At 31.7% G+C, this 18,353-nt stretch overlaps 2 protein-coding genes across 2 annotated transcripts; one reads left to right on the plus strand and one right to left on the minus strand.

Annotated features, from left to right (window-relative positions):
• The first annotated feature begins 6,473 nt into the window (after nt 1-6,473).
• Nucleotides 6,474-12,241, plus strand: LOC123658021 (heterogeneous nuclear ribonucleoprotein A1-like). Its single transcript, XM_045593501.1, has 6 exons — nt 6,474-6,533; nt 6,655-6,878; nt 7,680-7,924; nt 8,337-8,477; nt 9,671-9,859; nt 12,155-12,241. The coding sequence occupies exons 1-6, from the start codon at nt 6,474-6,476 to the stop codon at nt 12,226-12,228; spliced, it is 933 nt and encodes a 310-aa protein (XP_045449457.1). The 3' UTR covers nt 12,229-12,241.
• Nucleotides 12,242-12,772: 531 nt separating this feature from the next.
• On the minus strand, nt 12,773-16,621 carry LOC123658022 (uncharacterized protein K02A2.6-like). Its single transcript, XM_045593502.1, has 4 exons — nt 14,215-16,621; nt 14,031-14,142; nt 13,630-13,913; nt 12,773-13,071 (listed from the first exon to the last, which is right to left on the minus strand). The coding sequence occupies exons 1-4, from the start codon at nt 16,619-16,621 to the stop codon at nt 12,773-12,775; spliced, it is 3,102 nt and encodes a 1,033-aa protein (XP_045449458.1).
• Between the last annotated feature and the right edge of the window lie 1,732 nt (nt 16,622-18,353).

The raw sequence follows: 18,353 nt of genomic DNA on the forward strand, positions 1-18,353 counted from the left end.
TCACATTTATTTTTTAGGTTATTTTTTATTTTTCTTTTATGTGAATTTTCATTTAAATAATTATTAATAATGTTTGCAGCATTTTCCACCATTTTACAGAAACTTGGCTGGATATATTTTAAATAAAATTTTACATCGTCGTATTCCTTAAAAGATGTAAATAGATGGAATACCTCAGTGTTTGGATCAGCAAACATGATTTTTTTACAGGGCTCACAGTTTACTGCCATCTTTTTAGCAATAAAGCCACACACATATGCACATGCTTGCATTTCTCCAGAACACTGAGGTATATCAAACTCTTCTACACCTTCAAAAGTAGACTTTATAGATAACATTTCCGCTGGTAAAGGTGTAGAAGAGTTTGCATTATTTTTTGCTGGTTCACCTTTTTCAAGGAATACTTTAAAATTACTTAAAATATCATTTTTATCATCCAGACAGTTACTGTTTTTATTATTATTAATTAAATTGGTAATTATACTAGTTTTTAATGCTGCAATAAATTGAACTGAAGTGGGGTTTGGATTACAACCACAATTGCTTCGAATGCACCCGAAACAGTTTTCTAAAGGATCTTGATTGAGCCTTCGGACACATAATGTGTGGACATTATATTTTTTTAAATTTTTATAAATTCGCTCAACTGCGTTTATCGTCCTCAACCAGCCTTCTTGAGATGGGGGCTTACTCCTAGCTCCTAAAAACTTTATGGTTGAGAAAAATTCTCTCATTTTGCAAAAAAGTTCAAAATGAGGACTGGTTGAGGACATGTTGGTCAAATATTTTTTCCCCCTTTTTATGTCCGGCGTATCCCCATTCATGGAATCAAATAGTTTGTCCATATTTGATACAATTGTAGCAGTGCCTGCGGCATCTTGTGGTAATTCATCTGGAAGTAAAAATTAAACATCACGTATTAAAAGGTGTATCTACAATTAACATGACATGACATTCTAACCCATTATCTTTATACATATTTCCTTACTGATATTATCAATGTGAAATGATGAAATCTAGCATGGAGATAGTTATAGCTTATATATGATGATAGTTAGTTAGGTTTAGTCCTTACATTGTTAGTCATTCTTGAGTTCTTGTCATTTTTGTTTAAATGCAAGTGTGTAGGGGAAAAAGAATAGGTAAATAACACAAACTAAATAGATAGATTTTGAAACTTACTCTGGGCTACTTTGGCAAATAATCCTGCTGCAACCGAATGGCTTAAAACTTGAGCAGCTAGCCGTACTTTCATTTTCTGTTTGCCATTCGGTTGCAGATGTTGCTGGGTCAATGCTGGAGCAAATACAAAGTTTTGGTTGTTTTTCTCCAAATTATAGAATTCTTCTATATGGCTCCATTTAGCTACGCCTGCAAAAGAAAATAATAAAATAAATTAATATATTGGTAAGTTGAGATGTTAAAAAAGAAATGAATACTGATTAAATGTTGTGGAATGGTTTGTGTTTATATTATTAGCTATACTTTACAATAGCATTTAGATACAAGAACGTTTTTGGAAATAAATATCTACAAATATTATTAGTTTTTTCTGACACCTGAAGTGATTTGAAGATCAAACTCAGTGGCTTGCTATAGGAGAGGTCTATGTCTAGCAGTGGACGAACATGGGCAGATGATGATGAACTATATACAAATAATTATATAATTTTTGATAAAAAATTAAGGGTATACATCTCCCAATCCCTTAGAGGACACTCCAGGCATTCTGTACCAAAATATAAACATACTAGCTGACCCCGCAAACGTTGTTTTGCCATATATTTTATTAACCTTCTCAATCCCACCTTATAACTTAGGGGAATAAAAAATAGATGTTGGCTGATTCTCAGATACCGATACGCACACAAAATTTCTTGAATCGGTCAAGCCGTTTCGGAGGAGTTTAACTACAAACACAGCGACACGAGAATTTTGTATATTAGATTACATAAACCGATACCAACCTAAACTTTGTTGACCTTCTATTTGGACATCTTGTAAAAATTGTATATTATGCTTTAAAAAATTATTTCTAAAGCATTTTAGAAGGTGGGGTGGGTCCAAGATAGTCACAATTTCATGTCCCTCGTGGTAAAAGAATGGTTGATCTGTCGATGATCCTAAGCAGTTTATTGCCCGTAAATTGACGCCATCCAAATCACATACGACGCCAATTACTTCCAATCCAGCACCAAAACAAGCACTTAAGACCTGAAAATTAATAATTTTTTTGTTAATGTCCATGTCATTGTTTCCATGAAATTAATTGAAAAACTATCTAAGACATAGATGCATCTCTATGCCACATCTCCCCTGAAAATCCACTGATTGTCACGACAGCTATTGCAATTTCAAATTTTTGTTAGTTGATGAAATACATATGATACAACATATAAGGTGCTATGAAAATATATGCAACCGCTGCAATGGGATAAAGTATTGAGTATATAATAATAATAATTTATTTTCAGGCCATATAGCCGAACTTTGTTAGTAACAATATTCTTATGTTCTGTGTTAGTATTTAAATAACAAAAATAAAGCTAAATTAAATTAATATTTTCTAACTGGGGTCGAGCAAAGCCTCCCCATCCGGGCAGCTAACACTACTGTACCTGATTAGTTTTTGAATTTTTCTAGCATCATTTAGTTTTTCATGATCTACTTACATACATACATATATAAGTAAATGTTCAGTTAGTTAGCTTATTTTATATTTTTTTAACTGCTCCGGAGCCCGAAATTTCTTTACTATTATATAAGGTCTAAGTTAATGTGCCAAACAAAAGATAGACCTACCTCCTTGATGAGTACAGCTAATCTGTCGGCTGTAACGCAGGCTCCAGAAAAATAAAAGGCTATCGGCTGTTTCCAAGCTTTTCTTATTCCAATAGCCATAAACGTTAGCGCATGACTTGCGATTTCTTGAGTTCGGCCTTGGGTAGCATGGTCTTGATAGCCGTCTAATTGATCCAGTTTTGTATTATAGCTTAAGTTTTTTCTTATTGACATTTCGTCAAAGGCTATAATACATAAATTATCACTGATTGATCTTTGTTTTGTAATTTCTTTAATAGTTTCAATCACTTGATCGTTTATTCCGCACAGTATTGGTATTTTGTTTAATAATGCCTTGAGTGAACTCACACTAGGCAAACAGAATAGTTTTCTTAATAACCTGTAGCATGAGTTAGACTTTTTATATATACTTAAAGCTAAAACTTTGTCATCTAGTGACCATCTCCTACCAGTCAATTTTCTCGGCCCATTTTTCAGTTGGCTTTGCAACAATAAATAAAGTGAACTGCTAAGTTTGCTTTTAATAATATTGTTCACTGCATCACTATTGTGTAAAGAACTTAAAACATCTCTTTTGCACATTTTAATGTTTTTTAATTTTCTTCGAAGTCTTAAGATTTCAGTTAAATTTCTTCTGCATTTTTTATAAAGTTTCTGTTTTCTGGGAGTGAGTTCTTTAATTCTTTCCACGTCTAAATCTTTAAGCACACCTTTTCCTTTGCTTGATTCCTGTAAAAAAAACATGTCAGAGGTTACACTACCTTTAATGTCAGATCATGATCCCACAACACGCACTATGTCTTTAGATAATTTGTTCCTAATTAATAGCAACTGGTGTAAATGTGTATTATTACACCAGTTGATAGTGTTATTGATATTGGTGGGTGATATTTTTTTTCTATTGTATCTCGTTTTTGCGTTCCCATTGGAATTTCACAAAATATTACACATCTAGACCCTAAAAAGAACCTACACACTAATGTGAAAAAAAAAATAACATTTGTATCTTTCCAACATCTGATCATATGACAGAAGCGACTGATAGCAGATACTATCTATCTATAGATATTATATTACCTTTGTCAAATCTGGGCTCTGAAGATTAAATTCAGTGACATGTTCTGTGGGCTTAGAACATTGAGATGTACTGGGGGTAGCTTCCATGTCCATTTGCATCGTGGTTGTTTGACACTGAAACATTTTATGCATATTGATTAATTTTCCATTTCATGAAATGTTATATTATAATATTTGCAAGTTATATGCAAGTAAAACTATAATATATATGTAAACAAAGTGCGTGACACTTCATTTAAGTAGTTATTAATATAATTTGTAATTGTTCTTTGATGGATATTTGATCTGCGAATTGGTTGCTATGGAGCTGTTATTTTCATATTAAACGATTGTAAGAATTATATTGTAATTGTAAATATATAAATAATAGTTATTATTAAGAACTGGTGAAGCAATAGCTTTAAATGTTGTTTCTCTTTTCAGGTTAGTTTGTAAATAATTTAATAATAAATAATATTTTGTAAAATTAGTTTATATGCTAAAATAAAAAAACTTCTCTTTTCAGAGCAACACAATTATTGTTTTACTGTTCAAAATATACAAGAATAATTATAAAATAAAACATTATATATATTATAGTTTTCCACAAATAATTAGATTATATATGTTGCAGTAAGATAGATACATCCTTAATATAGTTATATACCTTCGGATACAATTATGTACTGCAACATACTTATACGAAAGTGGTTTATTATTAACTTAGGATACTCTTTAAATATTTGAAATCAATTTCCTCTGAATCTACTGCACTTTAGTTAAATAAGTTCTTACCCATCAAAGATGAAGTTTATACATATTTATATGGTTTTTTCCACTTACAATTATTTATATAGGGCTGTGGCAATTATTTCATCAATATAAAAGAGAGCATCAGTACTTGACAATTTTTAAGTTTTATTTTTTATTTTATTTTATTTTTTAGTTTGCAATGAATGTTACATTATAGATAGATAAAGTATAGACCTCAGAAATTTTTGAATTTAAATAACCTGTTTAATACATAACAAACACTCACTTGAGTTTCTTGTACTTCTTTAAGTTGATGATCATGTCGTAACTGGGCTAAAATATTTTGAGCTTCAGTTGGAATGGCGAACTTATTCAGTCTTGTTTTGGCACTGCTTGTAAATGATGAATCATCAAAATGATTGCCACAAAGCATTATATGCTGTTTGTATAGCTTCACCAAGGATTCATCCGTAGTCCAATCATCATTAGGATAACAAAATTTTGCCCAGACTCTTGCCCTGTAAAACATGTTTTTGTAAAAAAACTTGAAAAGAAAGTTGTGTAACAAATGTTTAATTTTAATAATAATAAGAATAAGGTTTCTGCTACAAGGGTTCCGTAAATGTATTATATTGTGTAAATTTTTGTAGATTTTTAGATTATTTTTAGATTAAGATTAGTTGCACTGAGTTGGTTTTGCCAGTTCTTCTCAGTGGACAAGTTTTGGAACCGGTAGTAAAGTTCATTTGACGTTCAATAAGATACTTTAATGTACAACATTGAATAAAAATATTTTAAGTTTATTTTAAACGTAATTTAGTGCATTGACTTACTTCAGAGATCCATGCATCGACGGGAGTGGAAACCTATGAAAGGTCAAAGAAGAGTTTTCCTTTGAGGTTAAACCGCATTTAGCGCACTTTACACTACTTTTTCCAGCCATTGTGGAAAAACACCACAAAAGCGTCAATTCGCACAAAAGAAAAACAGGAAAAGCGTCAATTCGCACAAAAGAAAAACAGGAAAAGCGTCAATTCCGCACGAGAAAAACAACACAAAGCGTCAATTCCGCACAAGAGAATAACAACACAAAGCGTCAATTCCGCACAAGAGAATAACAATACAAAGCGTCAATTTCGCACAGTAGATTGTGATTCATGATTATTAAATTTAAAATGAAAACACAAACAAAAACAAGCCAGCAATTTCACAAAACAGTTAAGAGCTCAGAATTCAAAAAGACAACAGAAGGAATCAGAATTGCCCTCTCTTAAAAATAAGTTCAACCATATTAATTTAAATGAATGGATGATTTTTTTGTAGTAATACAATCTAAAAAAGTATACCTTATGTAAAAGGAATAAAATTAAAAAAGGAATTAATTAAATTATAGTATTGATTTAAATTAAACAAAAAAATTAATTAATTTTACATTTTCATATCGTATATCTTCAAATAACAAACTCAAAATCTACTAAAATGGTAGATATGCAATTACTATGGCATTAGCATTTTTATTAATTCGACTATCTCATTCTTTCGTAGAGCGCTATCTACTTTTAACAAACCGTGCCTGTGCTGGCATTCGTCGCTTAGAAAGCTGACACCCCCTGAGTCAGTCTCTACTCTCTACACGTGAATAGCACCTTTTTTGTTTATTTTTCAAATGACAACTCTTAATGACATTTGTTTATTGTTTCAAAATAATTTTTTCAAACAAAAAAAAATCGTTTTTAAAATACACAGATTTTCTCCGCTAGTCCGTATTGATTATTGATTTGGAATATTAAATATTATGTACTAAATTCGTTATTGTTGTTAGTTTATTGAACTAGATAGGTATATAATATTGAATACTTAAAATGGAGTCAATGGAGATGTTAAGAACACCGATGAATGTAAAACCTGACGAAGATGAATATGTAAGAACGACGCACTCTTTATTTTTACTATTATAAAAATTACTCAGAATTAGCTACTCAATGGTAAAAAAGTAAAAAATTGAAACTTATAAATCGTTATTAAACAAAAGACGACTTTTAGGAAGAACCGGAGCATACGAGAAAAATTTTTATCGGCGGTCTCGATTACCGAACAACAGACGCGTCTTTGAAAAAATTTTACGAACAATGGGGGGAGATAGTGGACGTCGTTGTCATGAAGGATCCTCAAACGAAGAGGTCTAGAGGATTTGGTTTCATAACTTATTCTCACTCTCATATGGTTGACGACGCTCAAAGAAACAGACCACACAAAATCGACGGGAGGTAATGGCATTTTAACGAAATGGCTAATTTAGGGCAGAGCAGACAATTTCCTGCCAAAAAAAAAATGGAGCAGCCCAACTGGAATTGTACCTCGTACAGAGACCACAGAAGATCTCAGTTTAATAATACTGTTTTTAAGCAGTGTCGCAGCCCTATTGGTGAGTAAGGTAACCAGAGCTCCCCGGGGGGTGGGGGTTTGGTAAAGGTTTGACAATGCGTTTGCGATGCTTTTGGTGTTGCAGATGTCTATAAGCTACGGTAATCCCTTAGCATCAGGTGAGCCGTATGCTTTGTTTGCCGACCTTGTTTTAAAAAAAAATAACAATTCCTTGCCAATTTATGTAGGAAATCTGTATCAGAAACCTTTATTCTGCACAATAAAATGCAAACTATTTTTTTTTAATAATTTTACATTAAATATCTTATAAATATCTTATAGCATATAAATATCTTATAACATACACACACAATTGTCCATTCTTATGATAAGCAACTTATTGCTTGTGTTACAGGTAACAGTCGACTGTTTTAACTATATATTTTTTAATATACATAGAAATAATACATATATAAATACAAATATTACACCGAGACTCCGGCGGTAATTGAACCCACAACCCGTGGAACAGAAAACAGGGCCACTACAAACTGCGCCAACAGGCTAATCAATTTGTTTTTAATTTCACCAGCTATATTGTTATGTAAAAGATTTTTCTTATATAAAATAATATTATATTACCTATAAAAGTAATTGTTTCATGACTTTGAAAGTTTTGAATATTTTATTTTATATAATTCCAGAGTAGTTGAACCAAAAAGAGCTGTGCCTCGTGATGAGATTAAAAGACCAGATGCAAGTGCAACAGTAAAGAAATTATTTGTTGGTGGTTTAAAGCAAGACATTGAAGAGGAAGATTTAAGAGACTACTTTAGTTCCTACGGGAACATAATGTCTGTTAGTTTAGTCACTGAGAAAGACACTGGCAAGAAAAGAGGTTTTGGATTTGTTGAATTTGATGATTACGACCCAGTTGATCGGATATGCTGTTAGTATAGCATTAATTTATTTTTTATAAATGGACTCACCTTCAACAGACCTCTTTAAGATGTATATCCTATGTCAGAAGCCCTGGAACACAATATCAAACATCCATATGACCTATACAAATATTTATCATGAATTGACATCGACCTTGCCACCGCAAGTGTATTAGTCAGTTGATACAAGTACTGCACCAACGTATGGTCTAATGCGTGGTCTGCTTAAAATCAGGAGAATATTTTTGTTTTTTAAGAAAAGGCTATTTAATATGAATTCTAAGTGATAATGTTATTCGATATTTAAATTCTAAACAAAATGTGTGTGTGCAATCATGCAGTACCATAGGAGTAATAAAGGTACTGCCCCTTAGTATTTTGTATTGTGTTAATATATTTACCACCATTATGATATTTCAGTACAGCAAACCCACAAAATTAAAGGGTACTGTCTAGATGTAAAGAAAGCACTGTCCAAGTCGGCAATGTCGTCTGGTGGTGGCAGCGGGAGACGTGGTGGACGATGGGGCAACCGACAGGGACAAGATTATGGAGATTCTGGTACCTAATCTATATAAATAAAAATAAATGTGACTAAATGCATAACTCGAGAATGTCTCAAACAATTCGGCTAATTTATTTTTTGTATGTTCCATAAGGGCCCGACCCCATGTACACGGCACGGCGCCGTTGCCGTAAAAAATAACTGTAACTCTGTTTGTAATATTAAAATTAACTGTCACTCACTGAAATATCAATTACCAAGTTGCGCTCGGCGCACCATCCACGGCGCCGTGCTATGGCACGACGCCGTCGCCGTAAAAAGCAATGGCGCCGTGCCGTGGATATGGGGCTAGTATTAATATAAACAAATCTACAGTTTAATTAAATAAATAAATATCTTTAACATACACACATGTTAAATCTTAATGAACATCCATAAATAACATCTTAATCATATTAAGGGGGGCGCGGTACGAGGGTGCACGAATATGATATTGTGTGATAAGGGGTGGGGAGGTGTTCAAAATTTTGAGTGTTGGGATAAAAAGTAGGATATGTGTTATTCTAGATCTCCAGTTAGCTATCTATGTACCAAATTTCACTAAAATTGGTTCAATTTTTTTCATGAAATCCTTCATCCTCAAAAACTTTCCTATTTATAATACTAATAGGGTATAATTGTTAATATTCAAATAATTTTATTTTTCACACCTATGTTGTATTGATGATATTATGGAAAAAAAAATTTTAAGATACCTATATAATAGATAATAATTAGGGGTGTAAACTTGGCTACTTGGTGTACTGTGTGGCTACGATACTAAAGAATATAGCCACCCCCTCTCTTCCCGTGGGTGTCGTAAGAGGCGACTAAGGGATAACACAGTTCCACTACTACCTTGGAACTTAAAAAGCCGACCGGTGGCGGGATAACCATCCAACTGCTGGTAATCATATTGTCATACAATGGTCAGTCGTACTTTGCGCCAAAACTGTCACTGTCTGTAAAACAAAAGGCTAAAAATAATAGAATATTAACAAATGATTTTTAATATATGTCAAAACTTCAAAACGTCTAAATAAAAAAAAATTAAACTAATTATAAATATTATAAATAAATAAGAATAGAAGAGAGAAATATCAGTTTTATAAGAATAATTATAACAATAAAATGCAATTGTATCCATAGATTTTAGTTGATTATTATTGTCATTTTGTAACCTTACAGAAAAATAGTTGTTTTTGCTTAGGTTATGGTGGTGGCTGGGGAAATCAAAACCCTTGGGATAATTCCAATAATTGGGGAAATCAGGGATATGGGGACCAAAGAGGCTGGAATCAAGGTAGTGATAACTTTGGGAGTGGATACCAACAAAACTACAGTGGTGGTCCGATGCGTCAGAACTTCAATACCTCTCGTCAGCAACCTTATAATACAGGTAATTATTGTCTCCTTAATACAACATACAATATCTCGTTAGTGATACTGCAATTTCGCGTAACTAATATTTGCTAATACTCAGTAACTATAAAAAAATTAAAAAAGATATTTCGTACGTAGAGGTTCTTTATATAGCAGTCGGGATCGTCCATAATGTCAACGGAGTGCTTTGTCTAATAAGAAATACTCCAAACGAGATAAGTCAAAACTGCAGGAGCCAGAAGTCAAAAGTATTTCTAAAACAATGTATCTATGTATCATGTCTTAAAAAAAGTGAATGTTTCGTTAGATGCTCGTGAATATAAAGGATATTTAGAAGAAATATTGGACTTGAAAGTAATTAAATGTTATTAATTGAATTGCTATTATGTTAATTATGCACTGAAAATGCTAATAAACTAAGACCATGACATTTATATAACAAAAGCTTGTGTACAATTTAAATAACAGTTGTGTGTAATCGTAAAATCATAAGTTTATAACATTTGTATAGCAAAATGTAAATAAGATCAGAGATATAAATAGGGAAGAATTTGTTGTGGTAAATATATAAAGGAATAACATAGTTCAACTATCACTTTTAAACTTATAAAGCCGATTGATGGCGGGATAACCATCCAACTGCTGGCTTTTAAATACACAGGCCGAAGACGGGCAGCAGCGTGAGCAGCGTGGTGACTATGGGCCAACACACATGAGTTCAGACCATTTTTGGCGGGAGCTTGTTGATGCCTATGTTCAGCAGTGAACTGCAATAGGCTGAAGTGACTTGAATAAGTTGGACATAAATAAGGGCCATGCTTCGGAAGGTTTACCGCCGGTTTTTTGAAAATGTGCAGTAAACACCCTTCTTATCCCGGCTTTATTCGGTTGTATTTTTTTAAAATGTATATTACCTACTTTAATATAAATTTTTACCGGGTGGACCGATTTCGATGCTTCTTTTTTTAATCGAAAGGTGGTGCGTGCCATGTAGTCCCATATAAATTTAAATGAGATCTAACAAGCATTATTCGAGTTATATCTAACTAGCTGTTACCCGCGACTACGTCTGCGCAGGATTAATAAAGTACTTCGAATAGCTTAATGTCTTCTGGAATATCTATCTTTATACAAAAATTCATCAAAATTGGTTCTGCGATATAAAAACTAATTTAATTTTTATTGTTTTTATCTTTTATGTTTCACTGTTTTGGCGATAATGGCTTACTCATAAAAGATAGATATGTATGTGTTGTCGCGGACTTTTTTGTAGGACTGATTAAGATAAACATTTCTCTTATACATTATATACGTGTAAACTCTAGTGTTTGTAGCGTACGCCAGAATAGCTCGCAGATGGCAGATTATTTTTCGACTTACTTGACAATTATCGTTATATTTTGGACAAGTCACACACTTTCTCTAAAAATTGTAGCCTATGTAACACATGTATAAGCTATATTATTGTAAACTTTCCAATCCATTCAGTAGTTTTTGCGTAAAAGAGGAACAAACATCCATACATCTATACATCCATACATACAAACTTTCGCATTTATAATATTAGTAGGATAATGCGTATTTGCTTGACTATTATTCCTCGACCTACGTTGTATTATACCGCATAACTTTTCACTGCGTATACTGATTTTGATGATGCTTATTTTAATCGAAAGCTGATGCTTATGTTGTGGTCCTATTTAAATTTGATCGAGATCAGTGCGAGTTTTGTTTAATCCGTCTCGCAATAACGGGCGTAAATTTTAACTTTATTTTGTATGGGAAATTTGGCATTGCAACCTAGTTCTCGGGTTTGCCGCTAGATGACTCTGTATCGATTGTATCGTATACTATTCTTTATCGTCTAGGCTGCAGCGTTTAAATTCCCATGCAAAATAATATTCACGTATAAACGCGTTTCTCTCATGTTTCTGTGAATAAAACTCGCATTAGGCACTCTGATGACTACTTTTTAATAATCTTTGTTAATGCGGATTTACTTGACGTATTGTCTTTCACTACTTGCGTCTATATACGTTGTATTACTTGTCGATGTAATTGAAGTCGTTTTTTTTTTTTTTTTTGCTTGCGAGCAAACACAATCATACATTATTACGTCATATGTTTAATAACGATAAGATAACGATAACTGTACATTTTATTAGCGAACTTACAAAATATAGTACACTATTCCTAAATAAATACATACTCTATTATAGTTTTCACATATTTACTGCAATTCACAACAGGTCCCGTATTATATACCTAAGCACTTCTTTAACGTAATAAATTATTTGTTATTCAATGTCAGGTGGATATAATAGTGGAGGAGGGCAAAACTTCAATAACATGGCTTCGACTGGAGGAAACCAGCGTCGTTTTTAAGACAAACCATCTCTTGTAAGTACATTTTCTACTTCCTATAGATATCACTCAGTAAATAGAGGAAATTACATAATGACACTTCAAATGTTAAGTTTTTAATTGGGGGTCGTCCATTAGTCACGTGAGGCCGTGAACGGAGAGGGGGGTCCGTCAAAACATCACTAAATATTATAAGTAGGGTTGGAGTGGGGGGAGTTTATCAATATAAGATAATATTCTGAAAATTTCAATTTACTATGTACAAAAACAATCGTGATTTCTTCTTACGGAAAGTAGTTGTTTTATATGTTGTGGTATTTTAAATAAAAGACTTCTTGCAACGAGCCATCTTTATTACGTCTTGACTACATAGTGTTCATATTCTAACTCTTATAATGTTGCCAGTGCCATCAACCTTATTATTAACACTAATAATAATAGAGGTGTGTTGCCATATACAACATCCCCCCTTTTTAGTTTTAAATTTAACTTAAACATAAATTCAACTTAAATTAACAAAATAAAATTTTAAGACAAGACATATTTTTTTTTTTTTTAAACATTACTATTGTGTGTAATCTTTGAAGTATGAGGGTTGTTTTATTATTCTACCATACCTACTGACTTTATGACCAACATTTTCAGAACTCTTACTATTTTGTGAAGGAACAGTAATCAACGGAGTATTAAATATTTCTGATTTGACATTAAATTGATTAGGTGAATAATTTATGTGCTTTTGATTCCTCCTGACTTCTGTTCCATCCTCCCTTTTGACAATAAAAGATCTCGGGCCCTCTGGCTTTATAATTTTGCCTGGATACCACACCCTGTTTGGTCTATTCTGCACCACAACATTTTGACCTGGTTTAAAATTTACATTTCTAACTTTACAAGTTTTATTATAATAAAATTCTGTTTTTTGTTTGTTGAGTGACATTTTTTTTCGCACATTAACAACTTTAGGTTTTAAATGATCTTTAGTACAAGGTAAGTTAGTTCTCAAAAGTCTAGACATTAATAATTCTGATGGACTATAATCCAATCCTGCAACTGGTGTAGATCTATAATGTAACAGAGACAAACAAAAATCATAGTCATTATTGTTTTCACATTTTTTCATCATGTTTTTTACAATTCCTACTGCTTTTTCACTTAAACCATTAGACTGAGGATATCTAGGACTTGAATAAATTAATTGAATATCTAATGAATTTGTAAACTTTTTAAAAGAGTAACTTCCAAACGGCATATTGTCACTTACAATATATTTTGGTATGCCATGAGTAGAAAAAATAGTCAATAAATTTTTAATTACACTATCAGCTGTTTTATCATTTAAATATTTTACTTCTATCCATTTTGAATAGTAATCAACAACAACTAGGTAATCTTTTCTGCTGTAAGTACATATATCCATACCTATCTTGTAGAACGGTAAGCTAGGAATATCATGAGACATAAGAGGTTCTTTACTATTAGACGGTCTATACTTTTCACAAGAACTACATGACAACACAAACCTCTCTATATCTTGTGACATTCCCGGCCAATACATAACATTTCTAGCTCTCTTTTTACACTTCACTATACCTGTATGTCCTGTATGTATAATCCTAAGCATTTCTTTTCTTACATGTTTTGGTATAACTACTTTATTCTGTAAGTACACTATATTATCTTTTACATGTATATATTCTTTTAAACTGTAGTATATTTTTAATTCTTTATTATGTATTAGTTTATTATTTTTAGGCCAACTATTTTTATACCAATTAATTACTTGTATTAAATCTATATCATTTTTAGTTTCTTTTTGTAACATTTCTAATTTACTATCTGTTATAGCTAAATCTGTTTCAAAGCAATGCACTATCTCCTGTGTTGTTGGATCTATCTCAGCATTATTTTTTATATAATTTCTTGACAAGTAGTCTGCAATATACATTTTATTACCTGGTATATACTTTATATTTATATCGTATTTTAACAATTTCAAGATCATACGCTGTAGTCTAGCACTTATTTTATTTATATCTTTATTAATTATTGTGACCAAGGGTTTATGATCAGTCTCCACTGTTATGTTCCTGCCGTACACGAACTGATGATATTTATCTAATGCAACACAGATAGCGAATAATTCTTTTTCTATTGGTGCCCATCTAGTTTGACATTCGGTATAAGCCCTTGAGTAAAAAGAAATAGGTTTACCATTTTGTAACAAACACGCTCCCATACCAGATTTAGAACTATCAGTTTGCAACACTATAGAACCTTTACTGTTTAAGACAGCTAGTGTAGGTGTATTACTTAACTTGGTTTTTAATTCTTTAAATGCTTTATCTTGTGGTTCAGACCACTCCCACACAACATCTTTTTTAAGTAAGTTTCTTAAAGGTTCTGTAATTACAGAATAATGAGGTATAAATCTACTCAAATAGTTACACATGCCTAAAAATTTTTGTAGCTGTTTTACATTACTAGGCTCCTTCAACTCTAATATAGCTTTTACATTATCGGGATCAACTTGTATACCTTCCTGTGATACTATTAAACCCACATACTTAACATGGTCCGACTTATATTGTATTTTATTTTTATTAAATTTTACATTATATTTTCTGGCTCTTTCTATCACTTTATTTAATATATCATCATGCTCAGAGTTATTTTTCCCTGCTATTATTATATCATCATAGTATATTTCTACTCCTTTAATATCTCCAAAAATGTTAGTATTTGTTCTTTGCATAACTTCTGGAGCAGATGATATACCAAACGGTAACCTCTTAAACCTATATCTACCATATGGAGTGCCAAAAGTACACAATTTATCCTTATCACTTAACATTATCTGAAAAAATCCATCTTTCATATCTAAAACAGTAAACACTTTCTTACCTGCTAAGTTATTATAAATTTCTTCTGGAGATGGAATAAAATATCTCTCTCTTACTATATACTCATTAAGCTCTTTAGGATCTAAACATAACCTCAAAGATTTATCTGGTTTTTCCACTATAACTAGGTTATTACACCACTCAGTAGGACCTTCTACCCGCTCTATAATATTCCTGTTTTCATAATTATTTAATGTTTCCTTAAGTCTATCTTTTATGGCTAAAGGTATTCGTCTTATAGGTTTAACAACAGGTTTTGCATCATCTAAAATTTTTATTTGGTAAGTACCTATCGTCCCTAGACCCTGAAAAATATCTTTATTATCTTTTATAAATTTTTCCTTTTCTGTCAACTTATCACTTTGTATTTCATCAATCCTTTTTAACAAGTTTAACCTAATACAATCTGGTAGTCCTATTACAGGTTGTACATCTAAATCAATTACAGTAAAACATACCTTTTTATTTACCCCTTTTACAACACAGCTTAGTTCTACTTGTCCCGCTGTCTTAATTCTCTCTCCATTATAAACAACAAGAATAGCAGGTGTTTGTTTCAAACTTAACTTATTATTTTTATTAATACACTTGAACAACTTTAAAGACAATGTATTACAGTCCGCACCCGTGTCTAGCTTAAACTCTATATTTAAACCTAGAATATTTATTTTTTCTCTCCACTGTAACTTAATATTGTCTATATAGTTTAAACTTCCTATTGTATAATTATGATCGCTGTCACTTTCACTTTTATTTTCCTCCTTTTCCAAGCTGTACGCCTGCTTCTTCTTCCTGTGTATGTTTTTATTCCTACACATCACAGCGAAGTGATTCAGTTTATTGCACAACACACACTTTTTACCAAACGCTGAACATTTTCTCGGTTCATGTACTTTACCACATTTCCCACAGTTATTTCTGTAGTTCTTCTTCTCCTTCCTGTAGTTTACTCTCTGTTTATGTATACTGTCTATTTCTTTCTTTTCATTTAATGCTCCTACCTGTATCTTCCCTATTTCTGCTGCTCTTCCAAACTGGATGGCTTGATCCAAAGTTAAGTCACTCTCCCGTAGTAACCTTTCTTGTACACCTTTGTCCTTTATTCCAATCACTATCATGTCCCTCACAAGCCTGTCTTCTTCTTTGAACTCACATAGTTTAGCTTGTTTCTTTAATTCTGTTACATAGTGCTCAAAGGTCTCCCCTTCGGCTTGCGACATGTTAAAAAACTTATAACTGTTAGCGATTATGTTTTTTCTCGGTTTTATGTGCTTTTCAAATAATTCTAAGAGTTTTTCTAAGCTTTTTACCTTTAAACATTCCATCGACGTGGTATAGACATCCATGGCGTCATCCCCCGCTAAATTCAGAAACAACGCCATTTTTCGCTCCTCTGACTTTTCAGTCAAGCCCGCAGCTTCTATGTAATTTAAAAATTTTCTTTTAAACGTATAAAAGTTTTCTGATGACCCTGATAAAATCAGATTAATTGGCGGCCTTAACCCCTCCATCTTTGCGTATATTTTTACACAATTTTAACTGTTTCTTTCTCCTCTCTATGTTTCTCCCTGTCGATTTCTTGAATGTTCGGCTATTATTTCTTTATTTTTACACCTGACACCATGTTTTATATGTTGTGGTATTTTAAATAAAAGACTTCTTGCAACGAGCCATCTTTATTACGTCTTGACTACATAGTGTTCATATTCTAACTCTTATAATGTTGCCAGTGCCATCAACCTTATTATTAACACTAATAATAATAGAGGTGTGTTGCCATATACAACAGTAGTAGGGGAGTGGGTGGACAATCTAAAACATCACGTAAAATTAATAGACAATTGTTTTCTTTCAATTTTATGTAAAAATCAGTAAAGTTTTCTAATATATTAGTTTGATCAATTTAATTATAAATAAAATGAAAATGATGTTTCTTATTTGATTGGATAATTTATAGTACCTTTAGATCTCCTCTTAAACAGTAAAGTATATTTATATAATATTTTTCTCAGTACAGCAGTATACCAAATTTGTAATTTCTGTATATAAATGAAACATTTTTGAATGCTTAGGTATCAAGTTGCACTAAGTTGAAGCTAGGCAGGCAGATAGATAGACAAGGTAGGGTGGAGACTACTAGCTAGTGAGGAAAACGGCAACAAACATCACAGTTTTAAAAATATTATTGTTAATATGTAATAGGTAAGATTATTAAAATACTGTCAGGCACTAGATCTTTATCGTCAAGCACTACGTTTTGACTTTTATTTCACTACGCACAGATGTTTTCTCTGATATTCGTAATTGAATGGAATTGGTTTGTATTGTAAATGCTGTGCTATTCTTAGGGTTATGTTAGCATGTAAGAGACGCTATATGTTGAATGTTTATTTAATATTATTAATAATTATTTTCCTCGAAAAGTTATGAACTTTGACATTCCAATTCATTCTAATGAAATATAAAGTGCAATATTATATGTATACAATAATTGTTTTAGTTTTATTATTAGATGAGCTTTATTACGATCTCATTAATGAAATTTAAAAATAAAGTAGGTAATATTTGAAAAAAAAAGTTCCTTGACAGTCGAAGTGAAATAAGATATGATATTTTATTAATATTTAAATTAATATTTTTGTTTGCTTATATTTTAAGTCGTGTAATTAGGATAATGTAGAGTTACCTACATTTTGTTTGTCTCTGTGTGATTATATTTATAATTAAATTGAGACTGTTTTCCATGGACTCTTCTACACTTGGACAAGCCTCCGTTCGTGGAAAAGGCCATGGTAAGTTAAGTTTAATAAAGACTTAAAATAATGATAACATGTTTTATTTTATCATCGCCCAACAAAACACCTTGATTTTTTAAACTAAATGTAGATTTATTAACCTGATTATTTACATCATACAATTATTATAAGTTTACAATTTTACATTATTAAATTTTAGTTTAAAAATGTTATTGATGTACATTAATTATAGACATTTTACTATTTTTTACTTTAGAAACTATAAAAAGAATAATATTTAACTTAATTAAACTTATTTATAATAATATACATCTATTATAGCAATATCTAATAATTACAAGATAGGTAGACAATTAAAATTTGAACTTATTACAGAGTAGTAATATTTTTATAAATGGGAACATTAAAAGTTGACCTTAAAAAGTAGGTATACCATAGCCCAAAGAACTTTTTTCATACAACCCTTCTGACTACTTGGTAATCCACG

This window comes from Melitaea cinxia, chromosome 11 (assembly GCF_905220565.1).
Source record: "Melitaea cinxia chromosome 11, ilMelCinx1.1, whole genome shotgun sequence".
Taxonomy (NCBI): domain Eukaryota; kingdom Metazoa; phylum Arthropoda; class Insecta; order Lepidoptera; family Nymphalidae; genus Melitaea; species Melitaea cinxia.